Source organism: Lissotriton helveticus, chromosome 4_1 (genome assembly GCF_964261635.1).
Source record: "Lissotriton helveticus chromosome 4_1, aLisHel1.1, whole genome shotgun sequence".
Taxonomy (NCBI): Eukaryota; Metazoa; Chordata; class Amphibia; order Caudata; family Salamandridae; genus Lissotriton; species Lissotriton helveticus.
In genome coordinates, this window is record NC_136063.1 from 464535632 (window position 1) to 464558191 (window position 22560).

Here is a 22560-nt window from a genome sequence, read left to right on the forward strand (position 1 = left end):
TGTGATAGCCATTAACACTCAGCTTACAGCTCTCTGCGGAAAACAAAATAAGGTCGATTCATAGCCACGATGATAGCTGGAACTAGTGTACTCAAAACAGCATTAAATCTGTAGTTGCATGGCATGGGGACCGGTAATGGCTTGGGATCTCTAAGAAGTAGGCCAAGGAGACTGGCACTGACGTAGGAATTTGAGTTGCCTGACATGGAGACTGAGGAATGTATGATGTTACAACGCATACATTTACAACGCATGCACCTACAACACAGTTTTTACATCACAACATCATCTACAACGCATTCCATTACATCACATGACAACACATTACATTTAAAAAAACTACCTTTACAACGCATTCCCTTACATCTGCATACGACCTTTACAATGCATACCATTACAACACATATCATTACATTGCATTTAAGGTAAGTATTGATTAGTATAGGGGTAAAAATTACTATTCTAACTCCAAGGAGTGCAACAGTAGGGTAAGTGTTGGATAGTGTATGGGTAAAAATTACTATTCTAACTCCAGGGGGTGCAACAGTGGGATAAGTGTTGGATAGTGTAGGGGTACTATGCGTTGTAATGGTATGCGTTGTAATGCCTGCGTTGTAGTGACATGCGATGTAGTGCCATGCGCTGTAATGGATGTTGCGATGTAATGACTCGTTGTAAGTGTAGTGCGAAGTAATGACTGCGTTGTAAAGGTTGTTTTCAGAGACTGAGCAATCCTTGGGTTTGGATACATATGGGAACTGGTCATATCCTCGACATCTTAGATGATGGTATTCGGCAGGCTTTGCCCTAGCATCAGAGAGGCTTGGTACTGGGCTCGCACTGCCTCAGGGTTCCGAGATGGGAGGGCAGCAGTACTCTCATTAATTAGTGTCATCACTCTGGTTTCGTGGGAGCTTTGTGTCAGTACACATAGGGCCATGCACTGCTCGGCAACCTCGTTCTGTAGACTCTATGGGGTAGGGTCAGGAAATCTATACTACTATTATAAAGAGAGAGCTGAAACCTTTGAGGCGGGTAAACTCAAGAAGTACAGCACCAATCACAACACCTAATACAGTATTGGAAAGGGGAGTTGCAGCAGATGGACATAGGCTATACAGGTGGCCACCATATACATTAGAAACGTCAAAGAACCTTAGGGGTAAAGTAGTCCCTTGTGGGCGTGGGCGTTGGCGTGGGCATGTCGGGGGGGTGTTCGTGGGTGTGTCAAACTACACACATTTTACTTTGTGGCCGTAACTGTTGTCAGAGGGGCGTGGCCGTGTCAAACTACACACTCAGAGGGCCGTGGGCGTGTTGGGGGCATGGTCGTAGCAGTGTCAAAGTACACACATTATACTTTGTGAGGGGGGCCTACCACAACAGCGTTCTCAGAGGGGCGTGCCACAAATTTTATTAAAAAAAAATGGCCACGTCATTCAGAAGCGCGCCTTTCCATTCACGAGTTATAATCACTTCTCACACGTCCGTATAGAAGACACTAGGTGCGCCGCATTAACGCACATTGCCATTCAGGCGGCGTTAATAACATATGTTGCGAAGAAACCTTTGTGGGCATAAGTGTTACCGATCTCAACAGAGGATAAACGCAGGCGTCTCAGAATGCACACGCCCATACCTCTCATAATGCACACGCCCACACACAACAACGCTGAACAGCACGCACACCTCACGACGTGCACGAACGCTAATCTCACTGTGATGAGATTAGCGTTCGTGCACGTTGTGAGGTGTGCGTGCCCTTCAGCGTTGTTGTGTGTGGGCGTGTGCATTCTAAGACGCCTGCTGCATTGGAAAGCGGTGGGGTAGCGTTCGGTAAGGTTTGCCGTCCTTCAGGTAAATCTTTTTTATACCCGGATAATGTCGGGACGGGCAGCTAGTGCTTAATACTACTGTTGCACAATGGGACGGCAGAGTGGACATGGGCTAAGTGTAATCAACGAATGATGGAGCTCCATTGACAGTCAAGGACATAGTAACAAGTACTGCCCAGCGGATGTAGTCATTACACAAGGCTGGGCCTGGCATTGTTCTGTAATATCAATGTGGGTGGTTTGATGATAACTAAAATTCAAAAAGGCGTGTTGGGGTGGAAAAAAGTTTTGTGATAGGTACTGTGGTATTCTCTTCCGTTGCATCTAAAAAATTCACAACATCTTTTTCAATTCAGGAAAGCTTTGAAAACATATTGCCAAGACAATTTTGTGTAATTGAGCGCTACACAAAACTTAATAACATAATCTACTGTTTTGGCTGCTAGAGCAGTGGGAGCCTCATTCAAATACCTTCTGATGGAGCTCCATGGCAGAGGGCACGGTGGCTTGAACTGTTCAGTACCATCACTGGGGTTTGATAGAGCTATTTGATGTTGGTGTGGTTGATGGCTGTATGTGAGCTAGGAGCTTCATAGTAGGGCATATATCGGCTGATACAATGCTGACAGCACCGGGTGGCCTTAGTGTGATGGAGTGCCATGACACAGGACCGATGGTATACTAGACTTTGTATTTAATGGAAAATGTGAGCAAGAGGCATATGGCAGGGCTCAATAGAAATTTATATAGAATCGGACACCAAATACAGCTCCATCAAGCACACCATACTTAGTACTGGCATACAGGCACTACAAGGTCTCCAGCTTTACAACTACTTATCCTACATCCTTTAGGATTAGGTTAAGGTACATAGTAAAACAGATTTGAGAGTGCGGAACATCTAAGATAATTCTTTGGGTAACAAACATATTGAAAATTGTGTTGCATTACACCACATATAGAGCATTAAGAGCTATTAGTGAGAATCGATAACCAAGACAAGTCAAGTTTTCTTCGGTGAAAACGTGCCCATGCACAGACTGAGTCTAGTATTGGGATAGAAAACCACTGGGACTGTTTCTTTTCTACTGTCCCCACAATAGTACAAGGCCCATGCGAGCGCCGTTCACTTCAGTGTGGTGGAGGGTCTCCAGATGGATTCTAAATATAACTTACAGAGATGGGCACTGCGCCCACACGAAGCAGTAATTAATTACAAATACTGGGCTAAAGGTTTAAGATTTACAGCAGTCAGCTGCCTTAATTTCGCGGTAGGACTCCGTGCTGTACACACACTGCCGATGATCTTGCTCATATGGCCTGGTACTTGCCTAAGTCCCCTTTTACCGTAAAAACCCCAAGTCCGCCCATGGATGGATGGGTGCTCCCTCCCTCCCCCAAGGTTAGCATTTCAAACCACACTGTTTTGGATTAGGGGGAGTGACCCCCCGGACGTATTTATTACATATTAAAAACATTGAATTATTATTTTTTTTACATTAAGTACACTTTACGCAGAAAGTACAGATACATTGATAGATACATGGCACTTGTCTAACCTTAACATGCTCTAATACAAACTCCACTCCTACCGTAAACTAAAAATGTATATACTTTACTTTCTGCGTGTCCCCTCTAGAGCCTACGGTAAGGTCAATGGCTGGCAGCCCCAGGTCCCGGTAAACTACAAATACTACTCCACCGGAGTAAGCTTGCATAGGGGGTACAGCTCATCGGACGGATACTTTCCCCAGGGCCCCACCTATGCCATGAGCCTTAAACTCCATAACGGGGGCTGCAACTCTGCATACTTGCGCCCTGATACGCATGCGCGTGCGAGGGTGGACACAGGCCTACTGGAAAGAGTGACTCCCCTGGCCCCCACACCCCGACAGCCTATGGACTGGCTGTCACTGCCCCTGGAGTTACTTGTGCTGGCCGTTAAGGGCCGAAGACTATGCTTACCAATCATGACCCTACCGCTGACCAGGGACACACTACAAAAATTCAACAAAATTCCTGCAATGAAAGACCTATAAACTTCACATATTATCATGACATTGTACTGATACTTTATTACACATTAACAAATGCATTCCCATTAAAATTACCTGTAACTGGAAATCATCATATAATCACACGTTTATTACAAAATTATCAAACTCATCACAATTTACTTTGAACATATCACCAGAGATACCTGCAATGGAAAATGAAGCAAAAAACACTTATTACTGTAACGCACACTCCAAAACTGCCTGCCCTAGGGCATGGTGGGTGGGGAAACAAATAACAGGCTGCAGATGGCCCGGGTGCTGAGCTTGGCGGGAGCGAGGAAAACAAGAGACTGTTCCTGCTCCCACTGCCCCCTTTTAAAGGTGGGGGCACCGGGTAGGCTGGTCTAAACCGGCTTACCTCAACGTTCGGTGTTAGTGTGAAGCCGAAGCGCAAAAGTGCTTCCGGTTTACAGCCCTGCCGACGCCCCTATTGGTTGTTTGTTGGGAGTTGGGGTAGCCACGTAATCAGATGGCATGTGAAACCCCCACCTCCTCATTCCCCCCGGTGCCTGGCACAACCGCCATGGTGGCTGCGCGCACTAGGTTGCGCTCTGCCTAGCCCATACGGCCACCCTTGGATGGATGGGTGCTCTCTCCCTCCCCAAGGCAAGCATTTCAAACCACACTGTTTTGGATTAGGCGGAGTGACCTCCCGACCGTATTTATTACATATTAAAAAACATTGAATTATTATTATTTTACATTATGCACACTTTACGCAGAAAGTACAGATACATTGATAGATACATGGCACTTGTCTAACCTTAACATGCTCTAATACACACTCCACTCTTACTGTAAACTAAAAATGTATATACTTTACTTTCTGCGTTTCTCCTCCAGAGCCTATGGCACGGTCAATGACTGGCAGCCCCAGATCCCGGTAAACTACAAATACTACTGAAACGGAGTAAGCTTGCGTAGGGGTACAGCTTATTGGACGCACACTTTCCCCAGGGCCCCCCTACGCCCTGAGCTTTAAACTCCATAACGGGGGCTGCAATTCTGCATACCTGCACCCTGATGCGCATGTGTGTGCGAGGGTGACCACAGGCCTACTGGAAAGAGTGACTCCCCTGCCCCCCCGGACCCTGACAGCCTACTGACCGGCTGTCACTGCCCTTGGAGTTACCTGGTGCTGGCCGCTAAGGGGCGAAGACTATGCTTACCAATCATGACCTTACCACCACAGGCCAGCATAGTTCCCGACTATCTGGTCTCCCCCTGAGCTCACTAGGAGGTCATAACCTGCGTCTCGTGCCCTCCACCCATGCTAAGATATCCTCCATAAATGCATGATTCCCTTTGGATGACAAATGAACCCCGTCTTGTAAAAAGAACTGATCACCCCCGGATGTCGAAAAAATGACTAGGTGTGTGCACTCCCTTTAATCTAGTGCTTAACAAATGTTAAAATGTACTCAACTGATGCGTGCTGCCTGGTGGGATAGTTGCCTGCCAGAAGAACAAGGGAGAATAGCTGGTGGATCACCATCAGTATGCCAGGCGCACTGCTTGCATTAAAGTATGAAAGATACGAACAACAAATATACAAAGTGCATGAAGACATGAATCAATAAAATTGTTGGAATTTTTGTTCAACCACTTTTTAGTGTCAAAAGCAATAGCTCACGAAATATAACATACAAGCATTGTGCTCATTGTTAGAAAAACCATATGAAAAGAAAAAACATGGTGTTGCTGTTGTCAAGAGTATACTGTCATGTAAGAACAAACTAGATCAACAATCACAAATGATCAGGGTGCTGCATTATTATACATATATTCAAGTCATGCCCAATGCATTTCGGGATGCAATCCCTTCTTCGGGGGCACTGTAAAAACAAAAAAAGCAAACAACATATGACAGAAAATACTAAGGATTATGTGATCTCATCTATAGAAATCTATAGAGAAAAAGACTTGTAGAGAACAGCGTCAAAAACGACCAGGGTTACAAGTCAATGAACAAAGGAGGAGTGGTGTCAGGGATCAGCAAACCTGGTGTAACTACCACTATCAATTGCTAGAAGAAATGAAAGAACCAAAACCACTGTGACAAAATCTGAATGAACCAAGCGTGGCTAACAAAAAATTGCTAATAAAGTGGGGTGAAATAGAAGGGTTTGAGGGGGTAGTGAAAGAAGACAACAAAGCAAGCTGCCAGAAAACAGGACGGCCACTTACATATGACCTGAACACTGATGCGGAATCCTAAATCAGATATCCAAAGCTGCAATCCCTAATGAATGATGAAAACGGAGCCTAATTAATCAACTAGCTGCTTGAAAACAGAAAAGGCTGCTGCCAAATAGTTACAAACCGTGGTGAACACTTACTGAACAATGTTGCTGTATGTGGAACAGTGAATTGACCAGGAGCTGACACAGTGTCCCTAGGGAAAAACAACGAAGAACAGCTGGTGAAGCTGCTGAGCTTGCTAAGGAGTGAATAACTAAAGGGAAGGATCCATAGTAAAGATAATTACCTGGTATGCCAACTGAGGTAGAATAAATGGATGCCGAAAGTGGGGTTAAACTCAAACTTCCGGGGAAGTCACAAATGAATGCCAGCGTGGACGCCGTATTGACAATTCCTACAGTGGTTATAATACCAGCAAACACGCCTAAAAAATACAAAATGAGAAACCGGTAGTCGGAAACCTACCACATAAGCGCAGACACTGCTGGTAGTTTAAAAAATGATGCATGGTAGTTTAAAACTGCGCGATGCAGCAATTGCCTATCACTGAAACCTCTCCTGCTCGAATTGTTGAAACTGCAGAGGAACTGCGTAACGACGCGCCAGCCTGCTCACAGTGAAGACCAACAAGACAGAAATCCCAATGCTGGGTGCCCATATTAAACATGGAAATGGGACTGAATGCAGCCGCCATCTTGAAGTGTCAAAACTGAATAGGCTAAAAGTAATGAGAGTACTCCATCGGAGTATAGCAGCTAAGGCATCTCTGTACTCAATCTGTACTCAATGGTGATTGTAAATGAATAAAGAAGGGAAATGGAGCAGCATAGTGATGCTGCTAGTGAGGAACCAAGTGAGCACTCCTGAAGGCGCTGAGGAACATGTACTCTCATAAAAACTAACACATAAGGTGGGGCCACGCTGAGAAAGATAGAAAGAAAATGAAAAGAAAGAGCAAGCGAAGCAAGTAGAAAAAGGAAATGTAAAACATAATAGATTAAGTGTGATGATAACACAAAATGGTAGAGAATGCAAAGAATACAGCATATGGTGTGAAAGATAGTGTACCTCGTACCTGAAGAAACCAGACAAGTGTGTTCTACAATTGACAAGAAGTAGGTACACCCACAATCTAAAATGCATTGAAGTGGCAATGGTATTGCGAACATCCATCAGATATACACTATAAAAGAACATTCAAATGAAGCACAGTAGTTCAATCCTGTCGTTAAGCTCCTTGGGTACAAGGGTCTGTAAATACTTAATCCACCAAGCTTCCCTCTGTGCAAGGTGTCTGTCAGTGTTTCTGCCTGATTCGTGCGCTAGCACTTCTAATATGGTGAATTGCAATTGGGCAATAGAATGGTGATATACAGACCAATGTGCTGAAAAATGTGACTTTACATTGTTAGTGCGAATGGTGCTTTTGTGTTCTGTCATCCTGATCTTGACTTTGCGTGATGTTTTGCCTACGTATAAAAGACCGCAGGGACATTTGATGGTGTAGATAACATTAGATGTGTTGCAGTCGCCATTGTGTCTGAGAAAGATTGTCTTACCAGTATGTGGGTGATGTATGGAATTGCCAACTATTACATTATTACAATGTACACAGTTTTGGCATTTGTGCATGCCGCGAAATTGTTGCGGTGTTTGATGGGTGGAAGATAATATGTCTTTGATATTGTTGCTCCTGGTGTATGCGAATAGTGGTGCCTCATTGAACAAACCATTGAAATCTGGATCATGTTGGAGAACAACCCATCTTGATCTGATGATGTTTTTGATGACATTTGACCGAGTTGAAAATTTAGAGACAAATACATGTCGCTCGTTGGCACTTTTAACTTTTGTTTGCAACAAGAATGCGCGATTTTGAGTCTCCGTTTTGTTGGCTGCTAGAGTCAAAATGGATGCGGGATAACCCCGCTTCTGGAATCTCGCGTTCTGTTCTTGTAAGGTGATGGCCAGTTTGCTGTGATCTGAGGTGGTGCGTTTCATTCTAAGCCTCTGCGAATATGGGAGGTTTTGTATTAGCTGTGGCGGATGGAAACCGGAATACAGTAATAGGTTGTTTTTATCTGTCGGCTTAGTGTACACTGAAGTCGTGAAGCCCTCGTTTCCTTTCTGTATCGAAACATCTAGGTAAGAAATCATGCCGTGACTGATGATGTGTGTGAATTTGATCCTCTCATGCTTGGAGTTGAGTTCCACAATTAGTTTTTCCAGAACCTCTCTGGAGTTGTTCCAAATGAGGAATATGTCGTCAATGAATCTAGCGTAGAACACCAGATTGGTGCTCCAGTGGTCTTGTCGGAAAATGTGCTCATTTTCAAATTGTGCCATGGATGTTCCACTCACTTGTAGGTAAAAGTCATCTTTCCACTGTAGGTAACTGTGCTGTAGACAGAATGTTAGCAACTCAAGTAGAAAAACTTTTTCAACACTCAGGGTGGGTAATTGAAGCAGGGCCCATTCACAGGAGTCTATTCCATCTCTCAACGGAATCGATGTGTATAATGATGTGACATCAATTGTGCACATGAGCCAAGAGGGAGAAAACTGATCTTGAATATCTTGCAATTTATTGAGAAAATGGGTTGTGTCTTTCACATAGCTGCGCCAGGATTGGACACATTTCTGTAAAAAATGATCTACCAAGCGTCCCGCTGATGCAAAGATGGAGTCACACCCCGAGACAATTGGTCGAAAAGGCGGGTTGCTCAGGCTCTTGTGAACTTTCGGGAGCATGTACAGCCTAGGTTTTCGTGGCTGTGATACTGTAAGAAAATTTTGCAAGGTGTTACTAATCCATGACATTTGTTCAGCATGTTCCAAAATTTGAACCAGGCTATCCATGATCATGGTTGTCGGGTCTTTATCTAATTTAATGTAGGTGGTTGTATCCGATAGATGATCTAGCATTTTTTGATCATAAAAGCAAGTGTCCATTATGACGAGGGCGCCGCCCTTGTCTGCCATTTGAAAAGTAATCCTGTCATCATTGGCCAAATTACGTAGCATGTTCAATTCATGTTTTTTCAAATTGGATTTGATACGCGGGTGTAAATTGAGTTTGGCAAAATCCTGCCTAACCAAATTTTCAAATGTGTCAAGAGATTTGTGAGAAACAGGTGATGTGAACTGGCTCCTAGGTTTGAAAGAAGTGAGTTCAGGATCAGCATCTTTTTTTTTTTTTACATATCTTTTTATTAAATGCAAAATAACAAAAAACAAGGAAAGAAAAAACAGAAAACAAGGCGATACATTACAGTTGTGTCATGTCGGCGCTGGGGGGGGATACATAGTCAAATCAGATGTCAGAAGTATGTGATGAAGGGGTGGGGGGAAGAGACCAGGAAGAAGCAAGATATCTAAATGCCCGTGGAGGAAACATCAGGTTGGGAGGATGACAGGTCAGTATCCAATTCCGAAGGGGGGGGAGTACAGATGCCACCACGGTACGCATTCCATTGATTCCAAATTTTCCCCCATTTGCGGGGCGTGCCACGGGAAACATACACAGTCTTTTCCCGAAACATGCACCAGTCCATGTTTTGTTGCCACACCAGAACTGTCGGTGGCCTCTGGGCACCCCACAACTGAGCAATGTCTCTCTTAGCAATCATATTACCCAAGGTCACCCATCGAAGCTGCGCCAGGTCATAATCATTCGGCTCCCAGACATTCAACAGACACCGCCTCGCCTCAGGCATTGATTGCACACCCGTGACCTCACTCATAACTTCATGCACGCGAGTCCAATAGCGCATCACCACAGGGCATTCCCAAATAATATGGAGAAACGTACCCACCAGACCACAACCACGCCTGCACAGTCCATCCACAGAGAACCCCATTCGCACCAAACGGGGACCAGTCACGTAGACCCTATGGAGAATTTTGAGCTGGACAAACCGGAGGCGCGCCGGGATAGCCACTTCCTTCGGGGAGGAGATCGCAGCCTGCCAATCCTCGTCGTCGAGTTCCAGACCGTCACTAGTCCACATCACTCGAAGGTTACTCAGTAGGTCGGTTCTGGCATTGATCAACTTTTTGTATATGAGTGAGATCGTGCCGTCAGGGACATGTCCGTCTAGCACCCGATCTTCGAGCGGGGACGCCTCCGGAATATCCGAGCCCAGGGGAAACACAGACGAAACCGCGTGTCGGATCTGCACATAGCGGAAGGATTCTCTATCATTCAAGTCATACTCAACTTTCAGCTCCTCAAACGTCTTGACTCTACCCTTGATCCACACATCATTCACCCTGCTGATACCGATGACATCCCACTTATCGAAACCCTTCGACTTCCAGAGGGAGCCAAGTTTTTCCGATGCATAGAGCGGGGTAGCACGGGTCGGCCTATCAGCCCAGCCCAGGGCCGCTGTGGCGCGATGCCACACCTGCACCGCTGTCCTAGTGGGGCCCGTGAGAGATCCGCCTGCAGATGTCGCATACAGAGCCCTGTTGTAGTCTCCACCATGCAGCAGCCCTCTATCCATCTCAAACGCCGGGCTCGGTAAAGGACCATAAGTGCAGTGATTGATGGCCCCCAGCTGAGAGGCCCAATAGTAGCGGCGGATGTCCGGGAGCGTCAGTTTCGCAAGAGCAATACGAGGACGGCCCCCCCATACCAATTGTCTCTGTAGACTTTCAATTTCCCGGAAGTAGCGGGCGGGCACAATATCAAGTGTATTTTGCAACGCATAAAGGAACCGGGGGAGCGACATCATCTTAAATAACGCCGCCCGTCCCAGAGGAGAGAGAGGGAGCCTGCCCCACGCAGTCACATCGGCACGGAGGCGCTGGAGAGGGGGCAACAAGTTGCGTTCATAACGAAGCACAGGGTCCAAGGTGATAAAAATCCCCAAGTACTTGAATCCCTCCCGCACCACCGAAATAGGACATCCACGAGGCGGGAGAGGGGCCTCGCCGCATAGAACATAGATGCAAGACTTCGACCAGTTGATGACCAGACCGGAGTTTTTACGGAAAGAAGTCAGAACGTCAAAAAGGACGATCAACGATTTCCGAGGCGACGTAAGATATAGGAGTATATCGTCTGCATATAAGGATATTCGGTCTTCAAACTCCGGAGTCCATCTAATGCCCTTCAAGGACGGTTCCCATCTCAGCCATGCCGCCAATGGCTCCAAAGCAAGGGCAAACAAGAGAGGGGATAAAGGACAGCCCTGGCGCGTTCCCCTACCAAGAGCAAAGGAGGCCGAGACACGACCGTTTACCACCACCTGGGCTAAGGGGTCGGTGTAAAGCAATTTCACCCAGGCGATGAAGGTGGGGCCTAAGCCAAATTTAGAGAGAACCGCCCATAAATATGGCCACTCCAGCGTATCGACTGCCATGGTGGCGTCCAAAGACGCCAAGATGGCCGGTTCACGCAGAGTCGCCGCTCGCGCGAGGACTCCATGCAGGCGCCGGAGATTAAGTGCCGTGTTACGATGGGGTATGAATCCGGATTGGTCCGAGTGAACCAGGTCGCCTATGACAGTGACCAAGCGGTTGGCAAGCACTTTGGCCAGAATCTTCGGTTCGGCGTTAATCAATGATATGGGCCTAAAGGAGGCGCAGCGGTCACGTGGCTTGCCATCCTTGTGGATCACCACTATGGAAGCCAGTCTTTGGTCGGGAGGGAGGGAGCCTGCCTCCAGTGATTCCAAGAACATCGACCGCAGATACGGTGCTATCACATCCGAACGGAGCTTGTAAAGCTCTACAGGGAGCCCATTAGGGCCCGAGGCCTTCCCCGAGCGAACCGAGCGGATGGCCGTAACAACCTCATCAACTGTAGGCGGAGCCTCTAGAAGATCCCCTGCAGGGTCGGACAAACGGGGCAGCGAGATATCTCGCAGGAGCAAGTGGGAGTCCTGTTCAGGTCTATCAGAGATGGGGGAATACACTTCCCGGAAATAGTCAGCGAAACACTCAACAATACCAGCAGGGTCGGTGATACTCACGTCATTCACATCAACAATCACAGGGACAATCCGACTCGCACGTTCCCTCTTATTCAGCCAAGCAAGCAATTTCCCCGCCTTATCCCCCACATCATATAGTCGTCCCTGTTGCTCCCTGCTCATCTCCTTCACCGCATCAGTCACCAGCGCTCTATACTCAAGTTGTTTTAGACCCAAAAGGTGCAGCCTCTCCGGGGTGACCTCGGATTCCAACTCCCCCTCAAGAACAGTGATGTCATTTTCAACACGGACAACCTCCTCCCGCCTACGTCTCTTGACATTGCCAATCAAGGAGAGGGCCTGGCCCCGAAGAACAGTTTTGTAAGCTTCCCACAACGTGACAGAGGAGGACACAGAACCCACATTTTCAGCAAAGTATTGGTCAATCGTTTTAATTAGTTCTGCCCTAACCTTGGGGTCGCGGAGATACCAGGAGTGTATCAGGGCCACCCTACCCTCCGACCCAGGATCAGCATCTTGACTAGGTGACGCAGTGTTGTCGAGTGTAGGGACGATGTTGGTGAAATAATTCTTTAATCGCAGGTTGCGCATGAATTTGAAGATGGTGACCTCCAGTTCTAGCTGGTTGGTATGGTATGACGGTACAAAAGATGTACCCTTATTCAAGACTTGTTCTTGAGCGGGTGTCAAAGGAAAAGGTGAAATGTTGATTACGAGGGTTTCCCCTTGCTCCTCAAGGTTCTTGCTTCCTGTTCTTTCTCTTTGTCTCTGGCTCCTCCTTGTTTTTTTGGGTCTGGTGGTTTTCCGAGTGTTGAGCCCTTCTCTAAAAAAGAAGCCGACTGTGTGGATTGTGTATGTACTGAGGACGGACCAGCTCCATTTTTGGAACTTGCAAGCGTAGCTTCACTGGGAACTACCAGCGGAGGTCTTGATGGATCCAACTCATCTTCAGCGACCACTGACTCTTGCGAAGATGTATTGGGTTTCTGATACGGGCGTCTGCGGGCATACACCTCTGCCCAGGTGTATACCTCGTTTAATTTGCAATCAATCGTATATCGCCTGTATTTCCTCAACTTTCTTTCTTGTATGTCTTTGCCGTAAATGTCAAGTTTCTTGTTCAAGTCTTCGAGTGTGGCTTGCCAAAATTTAGCTTCACATCTCATGGAGAGATCATCTTTGATAACATCAATTTCATCCTCTAATTCTTTAATAGTCTTGGACAGTTCTTCGATTAATAATAAAATTAGGTCAAGCGAACACTTATTAAGTACCACCTGCCATTTCTCCATGAATACCTTGTTGAATCGAAATTTATACAGTAGTGGTTTGATTGGTAGATGTAAACCACGGGGTATTCTCTGTACTTTATGATACTGTATAAGGGTGGATGCGTGCAACCGTTGACTCAGTGCACGACGTGTAATAAACTCCAATTGTCTGATTTGTTGTGTGACGGAACTCCCCTGGGCGTTGAATGACGGCGCATCTTTGATCAAGGAATAAATGTCTTGTACTTGTGCACTGGTGTAAGTGCGTGTATCGGCCCTGTTCTCAGTCAGGTTGGATATTCTATCGAAGGACATGTTGCTAATGCAAGTGCGGGGTGCTACTCACCAGAGGAGGCGAATAAGTGCAGAAAAAATGAATAGGTGTGTGCACTCCCTTTAATCTAGTGCTTAACAAATGTTAAAATGTACTCAGCTGATGCGTGCTGCCTGGTGGGATGGTTACCAGCCACAAGAACAAGTGAGAATAGCTGGTGGATCACCACCAGTATGCCAGGCGTACTGCTTGCATTAAAGTATGAAAGATACAAACAACAAATATACAAATTGCATAAAGACATTAATCAATAAAATTGTTGGAATTTTTGTTCAACCGCTTTTTAGTGTCAAAAGCAATAAATCACGAAATATAACATACAAGCATTGTGCTCATTGTTAGAAAAACCATATGAAAAGAAAAAAAAAGAAAAAACATGATGTTGCTGTTGTCAAGAGTATACTGTCATGTAAGAGCAAACTAGATCAACAATCACAAATGATCAGGTTGCTGCATTATTATACATATATTCAAGTCATGCCCAATGCATTTCGGGATGCAATCCCTTCTTCGGGGGCACTGTAAAAACAAAAAAAGCAAACAACATATGACAGAAAATACTAAGGATTATGTGATCTCATCTATAGAAATCTATAGGGAAAAAGACTTGTAGAGAACAGCGTCAAAAACGACCAGGGTTACAAGTCAATGAACAAAGGAGGAGTGGTGTCAGGGATCAGCAAACCTGGTGCAACTACCACTATCAATTGCTAGAAGAAATGAAAGAACCAACACCACTGTAACAAAAGCTGAATAAACCAAGTGTGGCTAACAAAAAATTGCTAATAGAGTGGGGTGAAATAGAAGGGTTTGAGGGGGCGTGAAAGAAGACAACAAAGCAAGCCGCCAGAAAACAGGATGGCCACTTACATATGACCTGAACACTGATGCGGAATCCTAAATCAGATATCCAAAGCTGCGGTCCCTAATGAATGAAGAAAACGGAGCCTAATTAATCAACTAGCTGCTTGAAAACAGAAAAGGCTGCTGCCAAATAGTTAAAAACCGTGGTGAACACTTACTGAACAATGTTGCTGTATGTGGAACAGTGAATTGCCCAGGAGCTGACACAGTGTCCCTAGGGAAAAACAATGAAGAACAGCTGGTGAAGCTGCTGAGCTCGCTAAGGAGTGAATAACTAAAGGGCAGGATCCATAATAAAGATAATTACCTGGTATGCCAACTGAGGTAGAATAAATGGATGCCGAAAGTGGGGTTAAACTCAAACTTCCGGTGAAGTCACAAATGAATGCCAGCGTGGACGCCGTATTGACAATTCCTACAGTGGTGATAATACCAGGAAATGCGCCTAGAAAACACAAAATGAGAAACCGGTAGTCGGAAACCTACCGCATAAGCGCAGACACTGCTGGTAGTTTAAAAAATGATGTATGCCAGTCGGTTCTGGCATTGATCAACTTTTTGTATATGAGTGAGATCGTGCCGTCAGGGACATGTCCGTCTAGCACCCGATCTTCGAGCGGGGACGCCTCCGGAATATCCGAGCCCAGGGGAAACACAGACGAAACCGCGTGTCGGATCTGCACATAGCGGAAGGATTCTCTATCATTCAAGTCATACTCAACTTTCAGCTCCTCAAACGTCTTGACTCTACCCTTGATCCACACATCATTCACCCTGCTGATACCGATGACATCCCACTTATCGAAACCCTTCGACTTCCAGAGGGAGCCAAGTTTTTCCGATGCATAGAGCGGGGTAGCACGGGTCGGCCTATCAGCCCAGCCCAGGGCCGCTGTGGCGCGATGCCACACCTGCACCGCTGTCCTAGTGGGGCCCGTGAGAGATCCGCCTGCAGATGTCGCATACAGAGCCCTGTTGTAGTCTCCACCATGCAGCAGCCCTCTATCCATCTCAAACGCCGGGCTCGGTAAAGGACCATAAGTGCAGTGATTGATGGCCCCCAGCTGAGAGGCCCAATAGTAGCGGCGGATGTCCGGGAGCGTCAGTTTCGCAAGAGCAATACGAGGACGGCCCCCCCATACCAATTGTCTCTGTAGACTTTCAATTTCCCGGAAGTAGCGGGCGGGCACAATATCAAGTGTATTTTGCAACGCATAAAGGAACCGGGGGAGCGACATCATCTTAAATAACGCCGCCCGTCCCAGAGGAGAGAGAGGGAGCCTGCCCCACGCAGTCACATCGGCACGGAGGCGCTGGAGAGGGGGCAACAAGTTGCGTTCATAACGAAGCACAGGGTCCAAGGTGATAAAAATCCCCAAGTACTTGAATCCCTCCCGCACCACCGAAATAGGACATCCACGAGGCGGGAGAGGGGCCTCGCCGCATAGAACATAGATGCAAGACTTCGACCAGTTGATGACCAGACCGGAGTTTTTACGGAAAGAAGTCAGAACGTCAAAAAGGACGATCAACGATTTCCGAGGCGACGTAAGATATAGGAGTATATCGTCTGCATATAAGGATATTCGGTCTTCAAACTCCGGAGTCCATCTAATGCCCTTCAAGGACGGTTCCCATCTCAGCCATGCCGCCAATGGCTCCAAAGCAAGGGCAAACAAGAGAGGGGATAAAGGACAGCCCTGGCGCGTTCCCCTACCAAGAGCAAAGGAGGCCGAGACACGACCGTTTACCACCACCTGGGCTAAGGGGTCGGTGTAAAGCAATTTCACCCAGGCGATGAAGGTGGGGCCTAAGCCAAATTTAGAGAGAACCGCCCATAAATATGGCCACTCCAGCGTATCGACTGCCATGGTGGCGTCCAAAGACGCCAAGATGGCCGGTTCACGCAGAGTCGCCGCTCGCGCGAGGACTCCATGCAGGCGCCGGAGATTAAGTGCCGTGTTACGATGGGGTATGAATCCGGATTGGTCCGAGTGAACCAGGTCGCCTATGACAGTGACCAAGCGGTTGGCAAGCACTTTGGCCAGAATCTTCGGTTCGGCGTTAATCAATGATATGGGCCTAAAGGAGGCGCAGCGGTCACGTGGCTTGCCATCCTTGTGGATCACCACTATGGAAGCCAGTCTTTGGTCGGGAGGGAGGGAGCCTGCCTCCAGTGATTCCAAGAACATCGACCGCAGATACGGTGCTATCACATCCGAACGGAGCTTGTAAAGCTCTACAGGGAGCCCATTAGGGCCCGAGGCCTTCCCCGAGCGAACCGAGCGGATGGCCGTAACAACCTCATCAACTGTAGGCGGAGCCTCTAGAAGATCCCCTGCAGGGTCGGACAAACGGGGCAGCGAGATATCTCGCAGGAGCAAGTGGGAGTCCTGTTCAGGTCTATCAGAGACGGGGGAATACACTTCCCGGAAATAGTCAGCGAAACACTCAACAATACCAGCAGGGTCGGTGATACTCACGTCATTCACATCAACAATCACAGGGACAATCCGACTCGCACGTTCCCTCTTATTCAGCCAAGCAAGCAATTTCCCCGCCTTATCCCCCACATCATATAGTCGTCCCTGTTGCTCCCTGCTCATCTCCTTCACCGCATCAGTCACCAGCGCTCTATACTCAAGTTGTTTTAGACCCAAAAGGTGCAGCCTCTCCGGGGTGACCTCGGATTCCAACTCCCCCTCAAGAACAGTGATGTCATTTTCAACACGGACAACCTCCTCCCGCCTACGTCTCTTGACATTGCCAATCAAGGAGAGGGCCTGGCCCCGAAGAACAGTTTTGTAAGCTTCCCACAACGTGACAGAGGAGGACACAGAACCCACATTTTCAGCAAAGTATTGGTCAATCGTTTTAATTAGTTCTGCCCTAACCTTGGGGTCGCGGAGATACCAGGAGTGTATCAGGGCCACCCTACCCTCCGACCCAGGATCAGCATCTTGACTAGGTGACGCAGTGTTGTCGAGTGTAGGGACGATGTTGGTGAAATAATTCTTTAATCGCAGGTTGCGCATGAATTTGAAGATGGTGACCTCCAGTTCTAGCTGGTTGGTATGGTATGACGGTACAAAAGATGTACCCTTATTCAAGACTTGTTCTTGAGCGGGTGTCAAAGGAAAAGGTGAAATGTTGATTACGAGGGTTTCCCCTTGCTCCTCAAGGTTCTTGCTTCCTGTTCTTTCTCTTTGTCTCTGGCTCCTCCTTGTTTTTTTGGGTCTGGTGGTTTTCCGAGTGTTGAGCCCTTCTCTAAAAAAGAAGCCGACTGTGTGGATTGTGTATGTACTGAGGACGGACCAGCTCCATTTTTGGAACTTGCAAGCGTAGCTTCACTGGGAACTACCAGCGGAGGTCTTGATGGATCCAACTCATCTTCAGCGACCACTGACTCTTGCGAAGATGTATTGGGTTTCTGATACGGGCGTCTGCGGGCATACACCTCTGCCCAGGTGTATACCTCGTTTAATTTGCAATCAATCGTATATCGCCTGTATTTCCTCAACTTTCTTTCTTGTATGTCTTTGCCGTAAATGTCAAGTTTCTTGTTCAAGTCTTCGAGTGTGGCTTGCCAAAATTTAGCTTCACATCTCATGGAGAGATCATCTTTGATAACATCAATTTCATCCTCTAATTCTTTAATAGTCTTGGACAGTTCTTCGATTAATAATAAAATTAGGTCAAGCGAACACTTATTAAGTACCACCTGCCATTTCTCCATGAATACCTTGTTGAATCGAAATTTATACAGTAGTGGTTTGATTGGTAGATGTAAACCACGGGGTATTCTCTGTACTTTATGATACTGTATAAGGGTGGATGCGTGCAACCGTTGACTCAGTGCACGACGTGTAATAAACTCCAATTGTCTGATTTGTTGTGTGACGGAACTCCCCTGGGCGTTGAATGACGGCGCATCTTTGATCAAGGAATAAATGTCTTGTACTTGTGCACTGGTGTAAGTGCGTGTATCGGCCCTGTTCTCAGTCAGGTTGGATATTCTATCGAAGGACATGTTGCTAATGCAAGTGCGGGGTGCTACTCACCAGAGGAGGCGAATAAGTGCAGAAAAAATGAATAGGTGTGTGCACTCCCTTTAATCTAGTGCTTAACAAATGTTAAAATGTACTCAGCTGATGCGTGCTGCCTGGTGGGATGGTTACCAGCCACAAGAACAAGTGAGAATAGCTGGTGGATCACCACCAGTATGCCAGGCGTACTGCTTGCATTAAAGTATGAAAGATACAAACAACAAATATACAAATTGCATAAAGACATTAATCAATAAAATTGTTGGAATTTTTGTTCAACCGCTTTTTAGTGTCAAAAGCAATAAATCACGAAATATAACATACAAGCATTGTGCTCATTGTTAGAAAAACCATATGAAAAGAAAAAAAAAGAAAAAACATGATGTTGCTGTTGTCAAGAGTATACTGTCATGTAAGAGCAAACTAGATCAACAATCACAAATGATCAGGTTGCTGCATTATTATACATATATTCAAGTCATGCCCAATGCATTTCGGGATGCAATCCCTTCTTCGGGGGCACTGTAAAAACAAAAAAAGCAAACAACATATGACAGAAAATACTAAGGATTATGTGATCTCATCTATAGAAATCTATAGGGAAAAAGACTTGTAGAGAACAGCGTCAAAAACGACCAGGGTTACAAGTCAATGAACAAAGGAGGAGTGGTGTCAGGGATCAGCAAACCTGGTGCAACTACCACTATCAATTGCTAGAAGAAATGAAAGAACCAACACCACTGTAACAAAAGCTGAATAAACCAAGTGTGGCTAACAAAAAATTGCTAATAGAGTGGGGTGAAATAGAAGGGTTTGAGGGGGCGTGAAAGAAGACAACAAAGCAAGCCGCCAGAAAACAGGATGGCCACTTACATATGACCTGAACACTGATGCGGAATCCTAAATCAGATATCCAAAGCTGCGGTCCCTAATGAATGAAGAAAACGGAGCCTAATTAATCAACTAGCTGCTTGAAAACAGAAAAGGCTGCTGCCAAATAGTTCAAAACCGTGGTGAACACTTACTGAACAATGTTGCTGTATGTGGAACAGTGAATTGCCCAGGAGCTGACACAGTGTCCCTAGGGAAAAACAATGAAGAACAGCTGGTGAAGCTGCTGAGCTCGCTAAGGAGTGAATAACTAAAGGGCAGGATCAATAATAAAGATAATTACCTGGTATGCCAACTGAGGTAGAATAAATGGATGCCGAAAGTGGGGTTAAACTCAAACTTCCGGTGAAGTCACAAATGAATGCCAGCGTGGACGCCGTATTGACAATTCCTACAGTGGTGATAATACCAGGAAATGCGCCTAGAAAACACAAAATGAGAAACCGGTAGTCGGAAACCTACCGCATAAGCGCAGACACTGCTGGTAGTTTAAAAAATGATGTATGGTAGTTTAAAACTGCGCGATGCAGCAATTACCTATCACTGAAACTTCAGGTACGAGGTACACTATCTTTCACACCATATGCTGTATTCTTTGCATTCCCTACCATTTTGTGTTATCATCACACTCAATCTATTATGTTTTACATTTCCTTTTTCTGCTTGCTTCGCTTGCTCTTTCTTTTCATTCTCTTTCTATCTTTCTCAGCGTGGCCCCACCTTATGTGTTAGTTTTTATGAGAGTACATGTTCCTCAGCGCCTTCAGGAGTGCTCACTTGTTTGTCACTAGCAGCATCACTATGCTGCTCCATTTCCCTTCTTCATTAATTTTCAATCACCATTAAGTACAGAGATGCCTTAGCTGCTATACTCCGATGGAGTACTCTCATTACTTTTAGCCTATTCAGTTTTGACACTTCAAGATGGCGGCTGCATTCAGTCCCATTTCCATGTTTAATATGGGCACCCAGCATTGGGATTTCTGTCTCGTTGGTCTTCTATGTGAGCAGGCTGGCGCGTCGTTACGCAGTTCCTCTGCAGTGTCAACAATTCGAGCAGGAGAAGTTTCAGTGATAGGTAATTGCTGCATCGCGCAGTTTTAAACTACCATGCATCATTTTTTAAACTACCAGCAGTGACTGCGCTTATGCGGTAGGTTTTCAACTACCGGTTTCTCATTTTGTGTTTTCTAGGCGCGTTTCCTGGTATTATCACCACTGTAGGAATTGTCAATACGGCGTCCACGCTGGCATTCATTTGTGACTTCCCCGTAAGTTTGAGTTTAACCCCACTTTCGGCATCCATTTATTCTACCTCAGTTGGCATACCAGGTAATTATCTTTACTATGGATCCTGTCCTTTAGTTATTCACTCCTTAGCGAGCTCAGCAGCTTCACCAGCTGTTCTTCATTGTTTTTCCCTAGGGACACTGTGTCAGCTCCTGGTCAATTCACTGTCCCACATACAGCAACATTGTTCAGTAAGTGTTCACCACGGTTTTTAACTATTTGGCAGCAGCCTTTTCTGTTTTCAAGCAGCTAGTTGAATAATTAGGCTCCGTTTTCTTCATTCATTAGGGACCGCAGCTTTGCATATCTGATTTAGGATTCCGCATCAGTGTTCAGGTCATATGTAAGTGGCCGTCCTGTTTTCTGGCGGCTTGCTTTGTTGTCTTCTTTCACTACCCCCTCAAACCCTTCTATTTCACCCCACTCTATTGGCAATTTTTTGTTAGCCACACTTGGTTTATTCAGCTTTTGTCACAGTGGTGTTGGTTCTTTCATTTTTTCTAGCAATTGATAGTGGTAGTTACACCAGGTTTGCTGATCCCTGACACCACTCCTCTTTTGTTCATTGACTTGTAACCCTGGTCATTTTTGACGCTGTTCTCTACAAGTCTTTTTCTCTATAGATTTCTATAGATGAGATCACATAATCCTTAGTATTTTCTGTCATATGTTGTTTGCTTTTTTTGTTTTTACAGTCCCCTGAAGAAGGGATTGCATCCCGAAATGCATTGGGCATGACTTGAATATATGTATAATAATGCAGCAACCTGATCATTTGTGATTGTTGATCTAGTTTGTTCTTACATGACAGTATACTCTTGACAACGGCAACATCATGTTTTTTCTTTTCATATGTTTTTTCTAACAATGAGCACAATGCTTGTATGTTATATTTCGTGATTTATTGCTTTTGACACTAAAAAGCGGTTGAACAAAAATTCCAACAATTTTATTGATTTATGTCTTCATGCAATTTGTATATTTGTTGTTCGTATCTTTCATACTTTAATGCAAGCAGTGCACCTGGCATACTGGTGGTGATCCATCAGCTATTCACCCCCGGATGTGCCCACGTCCTATTGACTTTAGTTTTGGGGTCCTAAACAGTTTATCAAACTTATTGTCTATCCATTTTACTGTGTGATTCAACTCTTGCACTGACTCACCCCCTCTCCATTGGAACCTTGGGATCATGTGAGACCACACAATTACAGCTTCGGGGCACCTCTTTGTCAACCAACCCAACTCAGTGAGCAGCTCCTCCTCTAGTACCCTCCATCCCAGGCGAGCCAAGTCGTTACCCCCTAGGTGTCAGAGCCCGTCTAAGCGCCTGCATTACAACACTGTGCGGTAGAAAAGACTGCTTTCATTTTCTATGTAGGAAAGACTACATTTCCCAGAGGCCTCGGCTGAGGCTACTTCAGTCTGTGTGACACGCTTCCTGTTGCGTGTTATCCTGTTTCCTGATCTCGAGCCGGAGAAGGGAGGTCGCGTCTTGCTGCTTTGCTTGGGGCCCGTTTTGGACGGCTGCAGTGGTGTATTCTGCTTTCAGGTATGAGCGGCCCCTCGCCTCTCGTTAATCCGCCATTGAGCGGAGCGCTGTGGTGCTCCCACGCGTTGCCGTTTCCGAAGCGCGCAGTGAAGGAACTGCCGCGCCTTGAACTTTGTTTTGGAATTCGATGAAGAGGGGAGCGGAGTGGTAAGGCGCCACACGCTGCCGTGTCTTCTTCTTCTCTTTTGTTTATTATTGTGGCCATACTTGTTTCTCGACTACCGAGAGTAGGTGGTGCGCGGTGGCGGTCACAGCTCCGCGTATCCAGAACAAGCG

General features: G+C 46.1%; 1 protein-coding gene across 1 annotated transcript in view; it reads right to left on the reverse strand.

The window, feature by feature from the left end:
- The window catches only part of SLC26A7 (solute carrier family 26 member 7), a 699592-nt gene extending 692920 nt beyond the window's left edge, over window positions 1-6672 (reverse strand). Inside the window, exon 1 of the mRNA XM_078687052.1 lies at window positions 6560-6672. Within this exon, the coding sequence (XP_078543178.1) occupies window positions 6560-6602 (43 nt within the window). The 5' untranslated portion in view covers window positions 6603-6672. The remainder of the gene's footprint in view (window positions 1-6559) is intronic.
- Window positions 6673-22560: the final 15888 nt, after the last annotated feature.